This window comes from Podarcis muralis, chromosome 2, assembly GCF_964188315.1.
Source record: "Podarcis muralis chromosome 2, rPodMur119.hap1.1, whole genome shotgun sequence".
NCBI lineage: Eukaryota > Metazoa > Chordata > Lepidosauria > Squamata > Lacertidae > Podarcis > Podarcis muralis.
Window position 1 is genome coordinate 122,721,993 of NC_135656.1, and position 18,878 is coordinate 122,740,870.

Consider the following 18,878-nt stretch of genomic DNA (forward strand, 5'->3'; position numbering starts at 1 on the left):
CACACCCCCCCCATTTGGAGGAACTATCCACTTTAACCTATTTTCTACTTCCTGCAATTTCCATTCCTGATCCACCAGAGGACCTCTTCTCTTATTCCATGACTACTAAGCTTACCCAGGAGGTACCTTGTTGAAAGCTTTTTTTGGAAGTCCAAGTGTTGGTTTGTCTGTTTCTTTATTAAATTTGTACACCACCCTTCACCCAATGATCTCAGGGTGGTTCACAGCATAAAAATACAGGATAAGACCAAAAAGTATATAATAAAAACAAGAACAAAAACAAAACAAAAAACCTACAAAAAAATCTGCTGAATCGCCTCTGTCTTTACGTGAAATTTCAGTTCCCCTTTTCACCTCTCAAATTCATCAGAATAGCCCTATCCTGTGTTAGCATCAGTGGGGGGGGGGGGGGGGAATCTGCCAGGGCTCACGTAGAATAGTTCACAGTTTGGGGGGCAGATCTTGGAGTTTTCGCAAACATGTTTTTCTTCAGCCCTGCAGTTGCAGGTGGAGCTGCATAAAGTCTTTAGGAACTTGCAGAGGTGGTACTTCTTCTCCATATAATTATCAAAATGATAGTGTGCATGGTTTTTTTGCTTCCAAAGATCACATTTGAGTCCACTAAACGAGATGTTATGGATCTGAGGCAGAAAGGTCTGGCAGATATATGCTTCCTGAGCCACCCAAAACTTGGGTGGGCTGAGATTTAGGACAGATGATAACTGCACCAGAATGAGGTTGGCTTGACTTCTCTCCACTTCAGATGTGACCCGTCTGCAGAGCTCCGTTAGTAAGAAGAAAGTTACTGCATCTTGCAAGCACCACAACAAAAGACTTCTAATTCTTTGTTAGGGAGCAGTCATAAAGGAGGTGCTCGTTCCTGGGAGGAAAAAGATGGTCCTCGTTCTGCTGCTTCTACTGCCTTATGGGGACTGTGGGAAACTGAAGACAAAATGCCTCTTGTCTTTGGAAAGGGATAAGATAGATTCACCTAATTATTTCAGGCCAGGAGACCACCTCATCAGTGGGGTCATCTCTGCCACAAACACTATGTTTCATCCTCAAATCTTTAGCCAATGTCCTTCCACCAGCTTTTATTGGTAAGACCTTTTGTGGGGATGGAGTTCCTGGTGTTCCACTTGCTACCATTTCCATGAGATCCAACTCATCTCCAGTTACTTTCTGGGGCTTTTCTCATTGTCTGGTACCTGCCTTTAAGAACATAAGAAGATCCCAATGGCAGATAAATTTGGGGGTGATTAGGCTCTCAGCGGCTACCAGTCACAATGGCTATGTTCTCTATTCACTGTCACAGGCACTATGCCTCTGGGTACCAGTAACTGAGAATCCCAAGTAGGGGAAGAGTTCTTGTGCTTCTCAGTTTTGCATGTGCATCTGGTTGGCTGCCTTGAGAATGCTGGAACAGATGAGTCTTGGGGCTGATTCTGCAGGATTTTTCTGAAAAATGATGGTAGGAGAAGGGTGTCTTTTTGCCTTAGGTTTAATATACAAGGGCGAATTAGCTACTTTCTCAAAGCGGAATTATGGTAGTGCTTTCTGGATCTTGTAATCACTGTCTTAGATATAATAATAATAATAATAATAATAATAATAATAATAATAATAATAATAAATTTATACCCCACCCATCTGGCTGGCTTTCCCCAGCCACTCTGGGCAGCTTCCAACAAAATATTAAAATACAGTGGTCTGTTAAACATTAAAAGCTTCCCTAAACAGTGCTGCCTTCAGATGTCTTCTAAAAATCTGGTAGTTGTTCTTCTCTTTGACATCTGGTGGGAGGGTGTTCCACAGGGCGGGTGCCACTACCGAGAAGGCCCTGTGCCTTGTTCCCTGTAACTTGGCTTCTTGGAGTGAGGGAACCGCCAGAAGGCCCTCGGCACTGGACCTCAGTGTCCAGGCTGAACGATGGGGGTGGAGACGTTCTTTCAGGTATACTGGACCAAGGCCGTTTAGGGCTTTAAACGTCACCACCAACACTTTGAATTGAGCTTGGAAAAGTACTGGGAGCCAATGTAGAGCTTTCAAACCGGTGTTATGTGGTCTCGGAGACCACTCCCAGTCACCAGTCTAGCTGCCGCATTCTGGATTAGTTGGAGTTTCCGGGTCACCTTCAAAGGTAGCCCCACACAGAGCGCATTGCAAACGAGAGATAACTAGAGAATGCACCACTTTGGCAAGACAGTCTGCGGGTAGGTAGGGTCTCAGCCTGCGTATGAGAAGGAGCTGGTAAACAGCTGCCTTGGACACAGAATTGACCTGCGCCTCCATAGATAGCTGTGAGTCCAAAATGACTCCCAGGCTGCACATCTGGTCCTTCAGGGGCACAGTTACCCCATTCAGGACCAGGGAGTCCTCCACACCTGCCTGCCTCCTGTCCCCCCAAAACAGTACTTCAGCATTCAGCCTCAATCTGTTAGCCGCCATCCAACCTCCATCCACCTCCAGACTCTCACACAGGACCTTCACTGCCTTCACTGGTTCTGATTTGAAAGAGAGGTAGAGCTGAATATTAGAGGTAGAACAGAAATATCACTTGGACAGTGTTGGCATGTATATAATTTCTCCCCCCAGGAAAGGATCCACAAATTACTGGCAGCTCCTTTCCTTCTTGTATGCCATTCAAGCGATCAACCAGAATCAAAAGCTGTTACCCAACATCACCCTGGGCTACAGCATCCATGAGAACTTTTTTAATGGAAGGGTGACCTATGATGCTTTGCTAGACATGCTGTCAATTGGGCAGCTGAGCTTTCCAAACTACAGCTGTGGTAAACAGACGAACTTACTGGCTGTTCTCGAAGGGTCCGACTCTCAAAACTCCATCCAGATTTCAAACGTGTTGGGCATCTATAAAATCCCACAGGTAGGAATGGAGAGAGGTATAATAGCATTATGATATCGGCTGTTTTATTTTCAACTACCCTCCTGTTGATCCCTAGCATCAAATTTGCCTTCTTTACGGCTGCCACAACCTTCAAGGAAATCACTGTTCCCACCAAAGGGTCCTTCCAATAGACCTTCCTCCTTCCTAAGACCTTCCCAATCTCATGTTGGGCTTAGAAATATTTAGGCTTTGATCTGAAATCAAACAAGATACAAATCTTCCTTCTCTTCCCAGGTCACTTATGCTTTTGTCTCTCATGTTCTGAATGATAAGAGGCATTTCCCTTTTTTCTACCGGATGGTCCCCAAAGAAGAAGCCCTGTACCCAGGGATTGTCAAGCTGCTCCAGCACTTCCGATGGACCTTGATTGGCCTCCTTGCACCAGACACCGACAATGGAGAGAGGTTCCTGAAGAGCTTGACACCCGTGCTCATCAAGAGCGGTGTCTGTGTTGTCATCTCACAAAGCATCCCAGGACTGACTAGAAATGCAGTATACATGCCTCGTCTTCCATTCCGCAAGTGGAGGCAAGTGCATGTATTTGTTTACTACGGGGAAATGACTTATTTCTTAGATGGGCTATTCATTATACAACAGATTTTTGACAAAGTGATGAAATCCATTGTTGGGAAAATCTTCATCACAACAGTTTTGTGGGATGTCGGCCTGGAACTGATGTATAATGAGGTATCTTTCCAATACATCCATGGTATATTTTCCTTCTTCACTGAGACAAGTAAAGGGGCAAAATATGGTGATTTTCTACCCTTTTTCTTTGGTATTAAGAAGTTTTGGGAGGATGCTTTTAATTGTTTTTATTTAAAGCATGCATTCTCAGTGAAAGGCCGGACAAGATGCAGAGAGAGAGGGAAACTGGAGAGGCTTCCCCAAGATGATCTGGAAAGAATCCTCTCTCTAGACAGCTACAGGATCTACAACACTCTGCAAGCTGTGGCTCGTGCCTTAAATGCTGCATATTCATCTAGATCTAAGCAGAGGGGAACTGAGAGAATGGGACTTCAAAGGCTACAGCCATGGCAGGTATTTTGTTTCCCTTCATAGACATCTCAACTGAGCATGACAATCGATTGTAGTGTTGCAGATATTGAATATTGTGCAGTTTGAAACGATTGGAAGCATAAGAACTGGAAGCATTCATTTCCTTTTATATATATATATATATAATATGTATTGCAAATTTTAAACAAAAAAGAAGCCAACAAACATGTACAATACCATCACCATACAACAAAACAAAAAAAAGACAAAAGAAGTTTAGAAAGTGAACATAGAATAGGAGGAAAGAAAAAAGTACATAAAAATCAATTTATCCACAAATCATATTTCCATAATCTTTGGACTTCCTCACATCACCCTTCCCTGCGTTCTCAGTCATATAGTTATAAACAGCAATTTATTACCTTATTTCAAATCTTATTGATAGTTCTCGAATATTATGTCCCCAATTTTCAATATTTTTATCATATATTAAACTGGATAGCTTAAGCATAATATTACCTCAGATTTCATCATTTTCTTAAACATCACTTACTCATACATCTTATAGCTAAATTACTGATGCCATGTATTTTTCTATCATGCATTCTCTTAGCATTCATACAGCTTATAATATTTTTGTAGATAGTCTTTAAATTTTTTCCAGTCCTCTTCCACCGTCTCTTCTCCCAGGTCTCGAATTCTGCCAGTGGAAGCATTCATTTCCTTTTGGAAATGAATTATTGTCCAGGCGCATAGAAATATTATTCACTCTTTACTCGCAGAACACTTTATAACAGAATGAGAACATCATTCTGTCCAGCACAGGCTCGGGATTTCTCTCTCTCTCTCTCTCTCTCTCTCTCTCTCTCTCTCTCTCTCTCCATCTCTCTCTTTCTCCTGCCTTTCAGCCTCCAGGCTGTTTGCTTTACCTTCTGGAGAGCTTCCTTTACAAAACTCTTTTGAGTTTTGGAGCCAAAGACAAAAAGGCAACTCCCTTCAAAAAGGAGATATTGCAATCCAATACCTTCATCACATGATCTAAGGTTACAACACTCACATGTTAAACCAGTTAGTTAATCTTAATCTCAGCAAGAGCCCAGACCGCTTTAGAAAAAAAACTACTATGGAAAAAAACCCAAAGTTTGCAAAACACATTACCCATTTTCCATTTTAAACCTTCCTTAATACATATACATTTCTCATTTCTGTTTGCTATTCTTATTCTTGCCTCATTGCACAGCCCCCCGAGCAACTGCTCCCATCATGTGCCCAATTCTCCTTTCCTCGCAAGTTGGAATTGTTTTTGTTTTTTTAAAAAATATTTTTATTAAGTTTTCTTTCGCATAGTCAGAAATATACAGAATAAAGAAAAAAGAAAAGAACAAAGAGAAAAAGAAATATATAAAAAAACCAACTTTCCAAAGTATTTTTACCAATCCAACTGGACTTCCCCACATCTTCCGAACCCTGCGTTCTTTGCAATAAAAACATCAGCAATTTGTTACCTTGTTTCATGTCTTACTGTATCTTTCAAATATTATGTTTCTAAATTCAAAATACTGTATCTCAATTGCTTATACCTTAAAATAAACATAATAAAGTTATTTCATGTTTCCACCTCATCTTTCTTATACCTTAATTTTCAATTCACCAAATCAAGTTGCTGAAGCTAAAGTTTCCAAATCATGCACATTCTTAACATTCATACAGCTTATAGTGTTTTTGCAAATAGTCCTTAAATTTTTTCCAGTCCTCTTCCATTGTTTCCTCTCCCAAATCTCGGATTCTGCCAGTCATTTCAGCCAGTTCCATGTAGTCCATCAATTGCGTCTGCCACTCCTCCAGTGTGGGTAAATCTTGTGTCTTCCAATACTTTGCGATAAGAATTCTTGCTGCTGTAGTAGCGTACATAAACAAAGTTCTATCCTTCTTTAACACTTTCTGGTCTACAATGCCCAGAAGGAAGGCCTCTGGTTTCTTGGGAAAGGTATACCTAAATACCTTTTTTAACTCATTGTAAATCACTTCCCAGAAGGCCTTCACTTTTGGGCAGGTCCACCAGAGGTGAAAGAATGTCCCTTCAGCCTCCTTACATTTCCAGCAAGTTGGAATTGTTTTTGGCAGGGGAGATGACATTGATCAGACTGTCTCTAATCTCTATTCCTTTGACACCCGCTTGACTCTGCTCTGGCTCTCTGCTCCCTCCACCAAGCTCCTGCCTTTCCCTGCTGAAGCCCATATAGGAGATTTCATTCAGGCTGCCTTGAAAGGAAAAACAAACCTAATTCACTCTTTCTGAAAGAATCCAAGGGGGCAGCTTCCTTCAAAAACATGCTTACTAGGAGAAAATGACACAGAAATGCTGAAGAATTCTGATGAGTTTCTATTATTATTATTATTTTAAAAATGCTTCAGAGATGTGGAGAACTGAATTTAAGATTGGGGTTTGTGTGAGAGAGAAAACAGTATGAACCAAAAGTGACAAGATCCCTCCATTACTATTTGAGTCTGCAACCAGCCCTAAGCAAAGGGGAAGTGGATTGTCAGTATGCTTCCATTATTATTATTATTATTAGATAATTTTTATTAAATTTTCAATCTAACAATTCTAAATAAACATTTTACAAATATCCAATGACTTCCCTTCTTTTCTTTCCATGGTCCATTTTACATCTTATACACCCCTGCATATTTTACTATAACCATTCAAATCAGTTTTCTACTTTTACATCCATCAAACATTATTTATGTGGTTGAATTTATCTTAATGCTGCCACCGTTTTCAGCTGTATACAGTTATTTTCCATATATTCAATAAATGCTTTCCACTCCTCTTTCAATGTATCTTCTTCTTGCTCTCTTATTCTGTATGTTAAATCTGCAATTTCTGCATATTCTGTCCACTTAAGTTGCCAATCCTCTTTAGCTGGGACCTTGCTCACTTTCCATTTCTGGGCTAGCAAAACAGGGGCCTATGCTTCCCTTTATTTTAAATGCTCTCATCTTTGCTTCTGTTCCAGCTCCACCCTTTCCTAGGAAACACCCAGTTCTACAATTCTTCCATGGACAGAGTGTATTTGGATGAGAACGGGGAGCTGGCAGCCGACTTGGACATTGTGAACTGGGTGGTGTTCCCCAATAAATCCGTCCTCAGAGTGAAGTTTGGGAGTATCGACAGACAGGGATCCCCAGACCTGAAGTGCACCATCGACCAGGAGGCCATTGTGTGGCCCAAGTGGCTCAATCAGGTGACGGGGAGTGGGAATGATGCCTGTCATTTTGCTGTCTTTTCTATGAGCTCTAATAAGTGCTCCCTGTTCTGTGGGCTGCTGCCCTCACTTGCCTGTCAACTCCAGCACTGGGCTGTTGTTCCAGATAGTTCCTACAGATCCTCTGCTCAGCTGGGTGCCAAAGGAGGCTTCCTGCTAAACTGTGTGTATGGGGAAAGGGGGGTTCCTTGCTTTTCTCTTGTTGCATGTATTTTATTAGTAGTGAATAGCTCATGGCCCATATACATAACTTTATTTAATGGAGGTCCTTTGTTTTTTTCCTGAATTTAATCATGAATAATTCATGTAATGGACAGTGATGGGAAATGCTTAGTTTCAAGCTATAGTGTAGATGCTACAGCAGATACTATCCCTCAAAGAACAATTCTCATTGACGCTCTTCGTCTTTGTGCCTAGACCCTTCCTACTTCCAGGTGTGTGGAAAGCTGTCGCCCTGGATCCGTCAAGGTGATTCAGGAAGGGAAGCCTCTTTGCTGTTATGAATGTCTTCCCTGTGCAGAAGGGACCATCTCCACTCAGGAAGGTGGGTGACTCCAAGGGAAAGGCTGGCCTTGGGGAAGAGAGAAGGGTTCAGTATGGACCTAGGGTAGATATTAGACTTCTGCACAGACCCCTGATCCTCCTTTTGGCCCTGGTATAGGGGGCTCCAAGCAGCCCAACCTGCCAGAGGCCAAGCTGGGGATCTCCAGCCCTGGAATCTGTCCCAAATTTCTTTGGGGTAGAGCTAATGTTTAGAAAAACCTAATTAAATACCTGTAGTGATCTGTGGCTGTCCCAGACTGACTTGGTCTACAACTGAATCTCTCCCAAGAGGCTGGATATTGCTCAGGGCTTGGCTGAATCCAGAGTAGTACACATTTCTCTCCCTCTCCCTCCCTCTCTCCCTCTCTCTCTCTCTCTCTCTCTCTCTCTCTCTCTCTCGCAGATGCAGACCATTGCAATAAATGCCCAGAAAATCAGCATCCAAACAAGGACCGAGATCAATGTGTGTTCAAGCATGTCACCTTCCTAGCCTATGAAGAATCTCTGGGGGTTGTCCTACTTTCCCTTGCCCTACTGGGGTCCTTAACCACAAGCTTTAATTTAGGAATCTTTATTAAATACAACGAAACTCCCATAGTCAAAGCCAACAACCGGGACCTCTCCTACATCCTCCTCGTCTCCCTCCTGCTTTCCTTTTTGTCCTCCTTCCTGCTCATTGGGAGGCCAAGGAAAGGGACCTGCCTTCTCCGACAAACAGCCTTCAGCATCATCTTCTCTGTTGCTGTTTCTTCTGTCTTGGCAAAAACCATCACTGTGGTGCTGGCCTTCCTGGCCACCAAGCCAGGGAACTCAGTGAGGAGATGGCTGGGGAAGAGTCTGGCCAACTCCATTGTCATTTCCTGTTCCTGTGTCCAAGTTGTCATCTGCATGATCTGGCTGGGGATCTCGCCACCATTCCCAGACTCTGACATGCACTCCCAGCCTGGGGAGATCATCCTGCAATGCAACGAAGGGTCTGTGGCCATGTTCTATGGTTCCCTCAGCTACATGGGCTTCTTGGCGGCCATCTGCTTCACGGTGGCTTTCCTAGCCAGGAAGCTGCCTGGGGCCTTCAATGAAGCCAAGCTGATCACCTTCAGCATGCTGGTCTTCTGCAGTGTTTGGGTGTCCTTTGTGCCCACCTACCTGAGCACCAAAGGGAAATACATGGTAGCCGTGCAGGTTTTTTCCATCTTGGCCTCCAGTGCTGGGCTCCTGGGTTGCATCTTCCTTCCCAAATGCTATATTATTATACTGAGGCCTGATCTGAATATGAAGGAGCACCTGACAGCAAAAACTAAAAATAGCATCTGATTATTAAAATATTATTTTTCAAGAAGGAAGGGAAGTGAGATTCTTGAAAAATGATGTTTCAGTTTAAAAAATCGTTACCCTCATTTGATCATGTAGAACCAACCAACTTACCGTATTTTTCGCACCATAGGACGCACTTTTTCCCTCCTAAAAAGCAAGGGAAAATGTGTGTGCGTCCTATGGAGCGAATGCAGGCTTTCGCTGAAGCCTGGAGAGCGAGAGGGGTCGGTGCGCACCGACCCCTCTCGCTCTCCAGGCTTCAGGAAGCTATCCGCTAGCAGTGGGAGACCCAGCTCTCCCACCGCTAGCGGAGCGCTGCATTAATCCCGAAGCTTGGGGCGTGCGGAGCTCAGCGCGCCCCAAGCTTCTGGGTGCCGGCAAGGTCTCCGCTAGCCCTGGGAGAGCCCCGCGACGTCGCGCGGCTCTCCCAGGGCTAGCGGACCACTGCGCTAATCCCGAAGCTTGGGGCGTGCGGAGCTCAGCGCGCCCCAAGCTTCTGGGTGCCGGCAAGGTCTCCGCTAGACGGCTAACGGAGACCTTGCCGGCGCCCAGAAGCTTGGGGCGCGCTGAGCTCCGCACGCCCCAAGCTTCGGGATTAGCGCTCTGCTAGCCGTGTCTAGGCTGCGGATAGCAGCCTGCTTCCCGGAGCGTCGGGCGCCCTGAAAGCAGAGCTCCCGGCGCTTCGGGAACACATCCGCAGTGTGGGGACCCTTGCAGGAGTTCCCCGCAAGGCTCCCCACGCTGCGGATAGCAGCCTGCCGCCCGGCGGGTGGGGCGCCCTGAAGCAGAGCGCCCCTCGCGCCAGGCATACACCCGCAGCTTGGGGAGCCCTGCAGCAGTTCCCCGCAAGGCTCCCCAAGCTGCGGATAGCAGCCTGCTTCCCGGAGCGTTGGGCGCCCTGAAAGCAGAGCGCCCGGCGCTTCGGGAACACATCCGCTGCGTGGAGAGCCTTGCAGGAGTTCCCCGCAAGGCTCCCCACGCTGCGGATAGCAGCCTGCCGCCCGGCGCGAGGGGCGCCCTGAAGCAGAGCGCCCCTCGCGCCAGGCATACACCCGCAGCTTGGGGAGCCCTGCAGCAGTTCCCCGCAAGGCTCCCCAAGCTGCGGATAGCAGCCTGCTTCCCGGAGCGTCGGGCGCCCTGAAAGCAGAGCGCCCGGCGCTTCGGGAACACATCCGCTGCGTGGAGAGCCTTGCAGGAGTTCCCCGCAAGGCTCCCCACGCTGCGGATAGCAGCCTGCCGCCCGGCGCGAGGGGCGCCCTGAAGCAGAGCGCCCCTCGCGCCAGGCATACACCCGCAGCGTGGAGAGCCCTGCAGCAGTTCCCCGCAAGGCTCCCCAAGCTGCGGATAGCAACCTGCTTCCCGGAGCGTCGGGCGCCCTGAAAGCAGAGCGCCCGGCGCTTCGGGAACACATCCGCTGCCTGGAGAGCCTTGCAGGAGTTCCCCGCAAGGCTCCCCACGCTGCGGATAGCAGCCTGCCACCCGGCGCGAGGGGCGCCCTGAAGCAGAGCGCCCCTCGCGCCAGGCATACACCCGCAGCTTGGGGAGCCCTGCAGCAGTTCCCCGCAAGGCTCCCCACGCTGCGGATAGCAGCCTGCCGCCCGGCGCGAGGGGCGCCCTGAAGCAGAGCGCCCCTCGCGCCAGGCATACACCCGCAGCGTGGAGAGCCCTGCAGCAGTTCCCCGCAAGGCTCCCCAAGCTGCGGGTAGCAGCCTGCTTCCCGGAGCGTCGGGCGCCCTGAAAGCAGAGCGCCTGGCGCTTCGGGAACACATCCGCTGCCTGGAGAGCCTTGCAGGAGTTCCCCGCAAGGCTCCCCACGCTGCGGATAGCAGCCTGCCGCCCGGCGCGAGGGGCGCCCTGAAGCAGAGCGCCCTGCGCGCTAGGCAGACATCAGCCAGCCCCACAAGCTCGGGGGACAGCAGGGAGGCGCAGCGCCACTATCCCGCTGTTCCTCGACCTGGTTCGGTTTCCCTGACCTGCTTTTGGTGCGTCCTATGGTCCGGTGCGTCCAATCGTGCGAAAAATACGGTAATGGAAGTAGTTATGAAATTTGGATTTGGTTGAAAATTTGTTAATCCTTTGGAAGATATAGATCACATAGATCACAGGGAATTCACATTACCAAAATTTTGTAATTAGTCGTGGAACGGAACAAGGATGTCCACTGTCACTCCTGTTATTTCTCCAAGTGAATCTCCAGCCCCCGGCTCTCTCACTTCCTCATTCATCGTCACCTCCTCTACGGGTGCTGCTAAGTGCCCTCTGTCTTTGAGCTCCTTGCTCTCCTACTTTTAAGGCTTGCCGGGTTCTGGGACATGGTGGGTCTAGAATGGTTTCTAATGACGTGTCAGCCAGATGTTGCTCTGGCTCTCTCATGATTTCCGAACTTTTATCCTCATCTGCCTCTGAACTGTGACTTCCCTTTATACTTTCTTCCTCTTCCTCCTCCCTGGGAGGGTCAGGATGGAGGGGTGGTCTCCCCCATTCCTCCCTGGCCCTTGGTCATCTTGGTCACCCTTCACCCCATACCTGCCAACTCATCAATATCTTCCTTAATTTATGGTGCCCAGAACTGTACACCGTATTCCAGGTGTGGTCTGACCAAGGCAGAATAGAGTGGGACTATTACGTCCCTTGATCTGGACACTATACTTCTGTTGAAGCAGACTAAGATTTCACTTTTATAAACTTTATGGAACTGTTTAGAACTTTTACAGCTGCCTGGAACTTCCAAAAACTGTATTGGAGAATCACGGGAGCTTGAGCCATCCGTACTCCAGACACCAAGAAGCAATCAGGGTGCGTCGCGCAATCAAAGTGGTGTGGGAACTTTATGGTCCTTGTGTTCAGGACCCTTGTGTTTCTGGGACCCATAGATGGCTGTGAGGACATGCAACAGACCACGCTTATAGAGAGCATTAAACCCACAAAAATGGTTACCTCCATTGGGCCCTTAATTTTAAATAGGGGGGAGTTTCAGGGAGCATGTGGAAGATTGGGGGAAATCAAAACCCATTCCTCCTGATCAGAACTGATGAGTTGATGACCACTGTAAGCAGATGAAAACATTAGCAGGATTGCAATAAGACTTGTAATGTAGCAATTGCTATGGAGAAGACAGAGTGATGTAAAATATGGACTATTGAACAGTATGCAGTTGAAAACCCATGGAGGGGAAGGTGAGAAGTCCAAAGATCTGGAGAGATCTTTAAATATAGATATGTATGGCTGTATTGTTATAATCTTATACTTGCAAAATCAAATAAAAACTATTAAAAGAAAAGAATTGATGAGTTGGTTGTGTTGAGTGCTCACAGCCCATCCCAAGCAAAACATTCAGGTTCATTGGGCCCTTAATCCAAAATGGGGGCTGAAGGGGCCAGATAGGTCAGGGGGACTTGAAACCCATTCCTTGTGACCAAGAACAACAGGAAATTCACATAGGGGGTTCAAGCAACCCACCCTGAAAACAATATGAGGTTCATCCCTCTCTTAAACCAAAATAGGATTTCAGGGGCCACCTGGAAGGTTGGGGCGCTCTAACACAACCCTTGGGATTGCAGGGGGATGAGATGGTTGTGCACAACCTGCCACCCTTAAAAATATGTTTGTGGTAACATTTAAAAATAGCCCGTTTGGGGTGTCCTAAAAGCGCGAGGGAAAGAAGGAAGAGCACTAGCCACTTTTCATTTGTGATGTAGGCTTTTTGCTCTATCCCTCTCACCATCTGCAGCTGTTTAGGGAATTGACAAGACAGGGGATATTTTATGCACCAAACTTTTCAGACTCCGGGCGAGAAATTATGAATCTCTGGAGAAATCCCTGGGAAAAATAAGAATATTTATGAGGTGGGGAAGCATCGCCCTGGCAACCTTCTGGAGTCTCTCTGTGGCTTGAGGAGCAGATGCAGAGCTGGAGAAAACATGTTTGCAAGAACAGAGAGAAGCAGCTGCCCTGTTTTGACATGGGCCAGCATAGGGTGGAAAGGTCAGCTTGGACTTTAAATAGCAATGCACCTTCGTTGGGGTCAGGACCAATATATTCTTTTAGGATGTATGCAAATATATACACGCTCTACATAGAGTACCTACATCTGAACACTGTGAGCTCATGAAACAGATGAAACCCACTCCCTTTACAAGGATATGATGATAATGGTGATGATTTATTTATTGAATTTATTTATTTAGAGGTATCAGCGGAGTTCACAGAAAAGATCACAACATATATAACCAGAATAAAAACAGCAACCCAATAACACCCACCCCCCGAAAGGAGCCACATTTTAAAAGGGTATAGGATGTCAGTCAGGTCAACCAAAGGCCTGGTTAAAGAGGAAGGTTTTTGCCCGGTGCCTAAAGGGGTATAATGAAGGCGCCAGGCAAACTTCCGTGGCAAGAGCATTCCACAGACAGGGAGCCACTGCTGGAAGCAGACAGAGGGCCTTCTCGGTAGTGGTGCCCGCCCTGTGGAACGCCCTCCCTTCAGATGTGAAGGAAATAAGTAGCTATCTTTAAAAGACATCTGAAGGCAGCCCTGTTTAGGGAAGTTTTTGATATTTAACGCTGTATTGTTTTTAACACTTGATTGGAAGCCGCCCAGAGTGGCTGGGGAAACTCAGCCAGATGGGCGGGGTATAAATAAATTATTATTATTATTGGTATTTATTATTATTATTATTATTATTATTATTATTATTATTATTATTATTATTAATGATGATGATGTATAAGTAAGGCATATTTTCTATCTACACTGATGTCCCTATGATGAGTTTTCTATCTGAACAATCATTTTCTACGCTAACATCCTTCTGAAGATTTTCTTCTTCTCCAGTAGGATTTCTGTTTATCACTGAAACTTTTTTCCATCCTTCGTGGGCTTAGTTCGTTCAGGGAATCATAGAGTCGGAAGGGCCTGCATGGTAATCTAGTCCAAACCCCTGCAATGGAAGAATCTAAAGCATTCATGTTAGGTGGCTGTCCAACACTCCAAGGAAGGAGAGTCCACAATCTTCCGAGGTGAGGGAGTCCGTTCCACTGTCAAACATCTCTTACTGTTGGAAAGTTCTTCCTGACATTTAGTCAGAATCTCCTTCCTTGGAACTTGAATCCATTGGACCTGATCCTACCTTCCAGAGCAGGAGAAAACAAGCTTGCTCCATCTTCCATGGGACAGACTTTTAGATATTTGAAGGTGCTCTATCACATCTCCTCTCAGTTTCCTCTTTTCCAGGCTAAACATACCCAACTCCTTCAACCGTTCCTGAGACTTGTTTCCAGACCCTTCATCATCTTGGTCACCCTTCTCTGCACATACAATCTTCTACAATTGTGGTGCCCAGAACTGGACACAGTATTCCATGTGTCTGCTGACCGAGGCTAAATAGAGCAGTACTATTCAGCCTTGGTCAGACCACACCTAGAATATTGTGTCCAGTTCTGGGCACCACAATTTAAGAAAGCCTCTCCTCCTTACAGAGGGGAGGAGTTGTGAGCGGGAGCTGTTTCCCGTGTCGGCAGGGGGCGTTCCGGCACCTGCCCACCTGGCCCGGCTGCCACATCGTGCCCCCAGGTAGTCAACCAGTGGAGGCTTGGGGCGGGGTTTAGCCGCTCAAATGCGGCCGCGGCAGTGCTTCCCTTTCATTGCGCTGCTGGTTTGCATCAGATCACCCACCCACCCTCCCTTTAGTTCACTGCTTGGTTCTTGACCTTGCTATGGACCTGTGGTTGCTGAACTGGCTAATTGGCACCAGCCACTTGGTTTTTCACCTACCTCGTAGCAAATCGTCACAACTTTTTGGATATTGGCGGTTAGGCATTGGAGTATGTTTGCGTATTGGAGGGCAGGGTTTGGCCATCGCCTACCTCTGCACTTTATGGGTATTCCGGTAAAGGAATCTGGCGGTCGTGGATCCTGTCTGACGCCCTTGTGGTGGCTAGGGCCATGGCTAGGGCAGGGGGAGCTTACAGTTGTATTTGCATCCACAGGCTCCTCCTACTGGTGGTTAACCCTTGTTAGACTCACCCCTTCCTGTTGTTTTATCCAGTGCCTAAGCCAATACCTCTCACATGCTGTAATCAATAAAGTTGTGGCCTTTTTTAGTCCATTAACCTAATAAGGTGAAGGAAAGGCTTGGACCCTGATTAATAAAATACACACGAGGCTTGGCCAGCAAGACTCCGGGAGGAAATGGCAATAATAATCTGCCACACCCTGGCCCAGGTCCCTTTTATTAGCAAAAGAACTCTTAACACAGCTATTGTAAGAACCAATCAGATTTCCTCTGAGCATTTCCAAAAATCCCCCACGTGGGACAAAGTCAGATCAGAGAAATCCTTTTAACTACAAATAAACTATTTCCTACTTGAGCATGCATACGTGGTTAAGCTAAACAAACAGGAACCAAGGAGGAATGCATTTAGGAAACCCAGAGGTCATAAACCCATCGGAAAGAAAGATAGTATTTACCATCTCCTTGTGAACTCAGTGGCGTAGCGTGGGGGGTGCAGGGGGGGCCGGCCGCACCGGGCGCAACATCTGGGGTTAGGGCAAATCCACGGGTTAGGGGGCGCAAATTACTTGCCTTGCCCCGGGTGCTGACAACCCACGCTACGCCGCTGTGTGAACTCTCTTCCTGGCCCTTAAGATCGACCTAAAGATTAACAAAATCTACATCAAAGCTACTTTCTGTCTTTATGTACTGAGGATGCCCGGTGAAGCAACTGGTCTGTGTTTTAGAATGCTATACATGACTGTCAGGCAGTGAGAAAATGGCAGAGGTGCAGAGGCTTGTGGGATTCGATCAGAAACCATGTCAAATGGCTCAAGCCCAGTCAAAGCAATGCGTTCATTGCTGACACAATGGCTTGCTACATTTCCCATAATTCCTCATAGCAATCCCACCTGACCACCACAATTAACTGCTGGAGTCATGTTGTGTGGGGGAGAGACACCGCATCCTGACACTTTCATCAAGGTGCCTCCTGGGTAAGCTTAGTCGCCATGAAATAAGAGAAGAGGTCCTCTTGTGGATCAGGAATGGAAGTTGCAGGAAGCAGAAAATAGTATTAAGTGGATAGTTCCTTCAAATGGGGGGCTGTGGTGCCAGATGTTCTTGACCAAAAGCTCGCAAGAACAATCTGGCCACATCGTTTTGCACCCACAAGATTCTGGACCAGACCCAAGGGCAGCCCCAGAAAGAGTGCATTGCAGCAGTCCAGCTCCAAGTTTTCCAGTGCTCCAGTGGTCAGGCTATTCCTGTTCACAAACAGCCATAGAGGACACATGGGTCTCTAGTGACAAAGTATTTTATTTTACCTTTTTAGTTATGCTAATGTGTGAATGAGACTGATTTTGAGTGGTGCCATGGCTGGCACAACCAAAGAAGTTGCCCTGTGCCATAGAACATATGAGTAGGCCTCCCTGCCTCCACCATGCTGCCAGGTAGGAGAACAAAAGCCAGAGTTGTCTGAGTGGGTGGAGCTGGAAGCAGGATGGAAGTTGGACGCACAAAGACATACATGCTCTGTGCTGGATTCAAAGCAGTGACTAATGCAGTGCTAATGCTCCGTGGAGTATTAATGCGGTGAAGCCCTGCTACCTATGCTCAGGTTGCATATACAGTGGGACCTCGGGTTAAGAGCTTAATTCGTTCCGGAGGTCCGTTCTTCACCTGAAACTGTTCTTAACCTGAGACACCTGAGACACCACTAATGGAACCAGTATGGTGTTAAGAGCGATAGACTCGTACTCTGGTGAACCGGGTTCGCGTCTCCGCTCCTCCACATGCAGCTGCTGGGTGACCTTGGGCTAGTCACACTTCTCTGAAGTCTCTCAGCCCCACTCACCTCACAGAGTGTTTGTTGTGGGGGAGGGAGGGAAAGGAGAATGTTAGCCGCTTTGAGACTCCTTAGGGTAGTGATAAAGCGGGATATCAAACCCAAACTCTTCTTCTTCTTCTTCTCCCACTGCTGCCGCCACCGTGTTGTTGGTGTTTAGTCGTTTAGGACTCTTCTTGACCCCATGGACCAGAGCATGCCAGGCACTCCTGTTTTCCACTGCCTCCTGCAGTTTGGTCAAACTCATGCTGGTAGCTTCGAGGCCATTTGGTCCTCTGTTGTCCCCTTCTCCTTGTGCCCTCCATCTTTCCCAGCATCAGGGTCTTTTCCAGGGAGTCTTCTCTTCTCATGAGGTGGCCAAAGTATTGGAGCCTCAACTTCAGGATCTGTCCTTCCAGTGAGCGCTCAGGGCTGATTTCCCTAAGAATGGATAGGTTTGATCTTCTTGCAGTCCATGGGACTCTCAAGAGTCTTCTCCAGCACCATAATTCAAAAGCATCAATTCTTCGGCAATCAGCCTTCTTTATGGTCCAGCTCTCAGTTCCAAAAATCACTACTGGGAAAACCAGAGCTTTACCTATACGGACCTTTGATGGCAAGGTGATGTCTCTGCTTTTTAAGATGCTGTCTAGGTTTGTCATTGCTGCCGTCGTACCACCAGGCCATTTCTGTTCTCATCCTGAAGCAAAGTTCTTAACACGAGGTAATATTTCTGGGTTAGCGGCTCCTCCTGCTTCTGGCCTGGGGGGGGGGGCGCAGCTCAAGGGGGTCTCCCAAATGAGGCAGGGGGGGGGGCTCCTGCCTTGGAGGAGGAGAGAGCGGTGCTCCGCTTGTGCTCGGATTGCCAAGGGTTAAAATGCACAGAGCTGGGTTTCTAGAGAGGACAGGAAGTGGAGGCGTGGGGGGGGGGGCAAGGTCCTCCAGAGCAAAAGCCCCTCCCTCGCCATTCCCGCCTGCAAGCGGAGGGGCTGCTTCCGTCTCCCTCTCTCTCTTGCAAGAGCTGCCTGGGGGTGAGTCTCGCCTCCCTCTCGCTCCGGGTGCAATGGGGAGAAGGGGCTGCAGGGGAGGATGCCTGGGGGGCTGGTCAGATAGTGCATGGGGGGCGCCAAGTCGGGGGGGGGCGAGGGGGCCAGGGCTCTGCCCCGCTCTTCTTGCTTGGCCCCGGGGGGGAGGGGGAGGGGGTCTTGGAGGGGGGAGCCTGCAGAGAGAGCCCTGGAGTCTCGATCAAGAGCGGAGTAGGAGGAGGAGGAGGAAGGGTCTTCTTCCTCTTGGCCAGCATCGCTACTGTGTCTTTTCTCCAAGCAGAAACCGCTACATTTGTAGCAGGGCGATGAGAGCGAGATCTCTTATGATTGGATCGCTTTTCTAACGTAGCTCAGCTTTTTTCGTTCTTTAATCAGTTTGGTCATTTATACTGATGTACTTTGTATACCAAACTATATAATAAACTATATCTGGTCTAGGGAACAAATAACCCAGAGATGCATTTTCAATAAAAGCACACATTCTGCTCATGTAAAAACACCAGGCAGGTTTGGAGTACATTGTCAGGAGCAGGGCTACAGTACTTAATTTGTTCCAGAGGTCCGTTCTTAACCTGAAACTGTTCTTAATCTGAAGGACCACATTAGCTAATAATAATAATAATAATGGGGCCTCCCGCTGCTGCTGTGCCGCCGGAGCACAATTTCTGTTCTCATCCTGAAGCAAAATTCTTAACCTGAGGTACTATTTCAGGGGTAGTGGAGTCTGTAACCTGAAGCGTATGCAACCCGAGGTACCACTGTATGTCCTTTTATTTAAAATGAATCTCTGGGTTATTTGTGGGGCATAGGAATTCGTTCATTTTTCTTTCTTTCTTCAAAATATAGTCCGGCCCACCACATAGCCTGAGGGACAGTGGACCGGCCCATGGCTGGAAAAGGTTGCTGACCCCTGGTCTATAGCTCTCTATAGTCACTTTCCAGGGCACCTTTTAAGATGTAGAGGTTTAGCCTGAATGCTGTT

At 47.4% G+C, this 18,878-nt stretch overlaps 2 protein-coding genes across 3 annotated transcripts in view; both read left to right on the forward strand.

Annotated features, from left to right (window-relative positions):
* The window catches only part of LOC144326647 (uncharacterized), a 50,261-nt gene that overhangs the window by 23,052 nt on the left and 8,331 nt on the right, over nt 1-18,878 (forward strand). Inside the window, exon 1 of one of the 2 annotated variants that reach the window (XM_077923289.1) lies at nt 17,771-17,881. The exons of the other annotated variant lie outside the window; for it this stretch is intronic. The gene's annotated coding sequence lies outside the window, so the exon portion shown is untranslated. Of the gene's footprint in view, nt 1-17,770; nt 17,882-18,878 lie in introns of those variants that run through there. 2 annotated transcript variants of the gene reach the window in all.
* Nucleotides 2,921-9,137, forward strand: LOC114592606 (vomeronasal type-2 receptor 26-like). Its single transcript, XM_077923455.1, has 4 exons — nt 2,921-3,949; nt 6,928-7,155; nt 7,594-7,720; nt 8,123-9,137. The coding sequence occupies exons 1-4, from the start codon at nt 3,206-3,208 to the stop codon at nt 9,031-9,033; spliced, it is 2,010 nt and encodes a 669-aa protein (XP_077779581.1). The 5' UTR covers nt 2,921-3,205; the 3' UTR covers nt 9,034-9,137.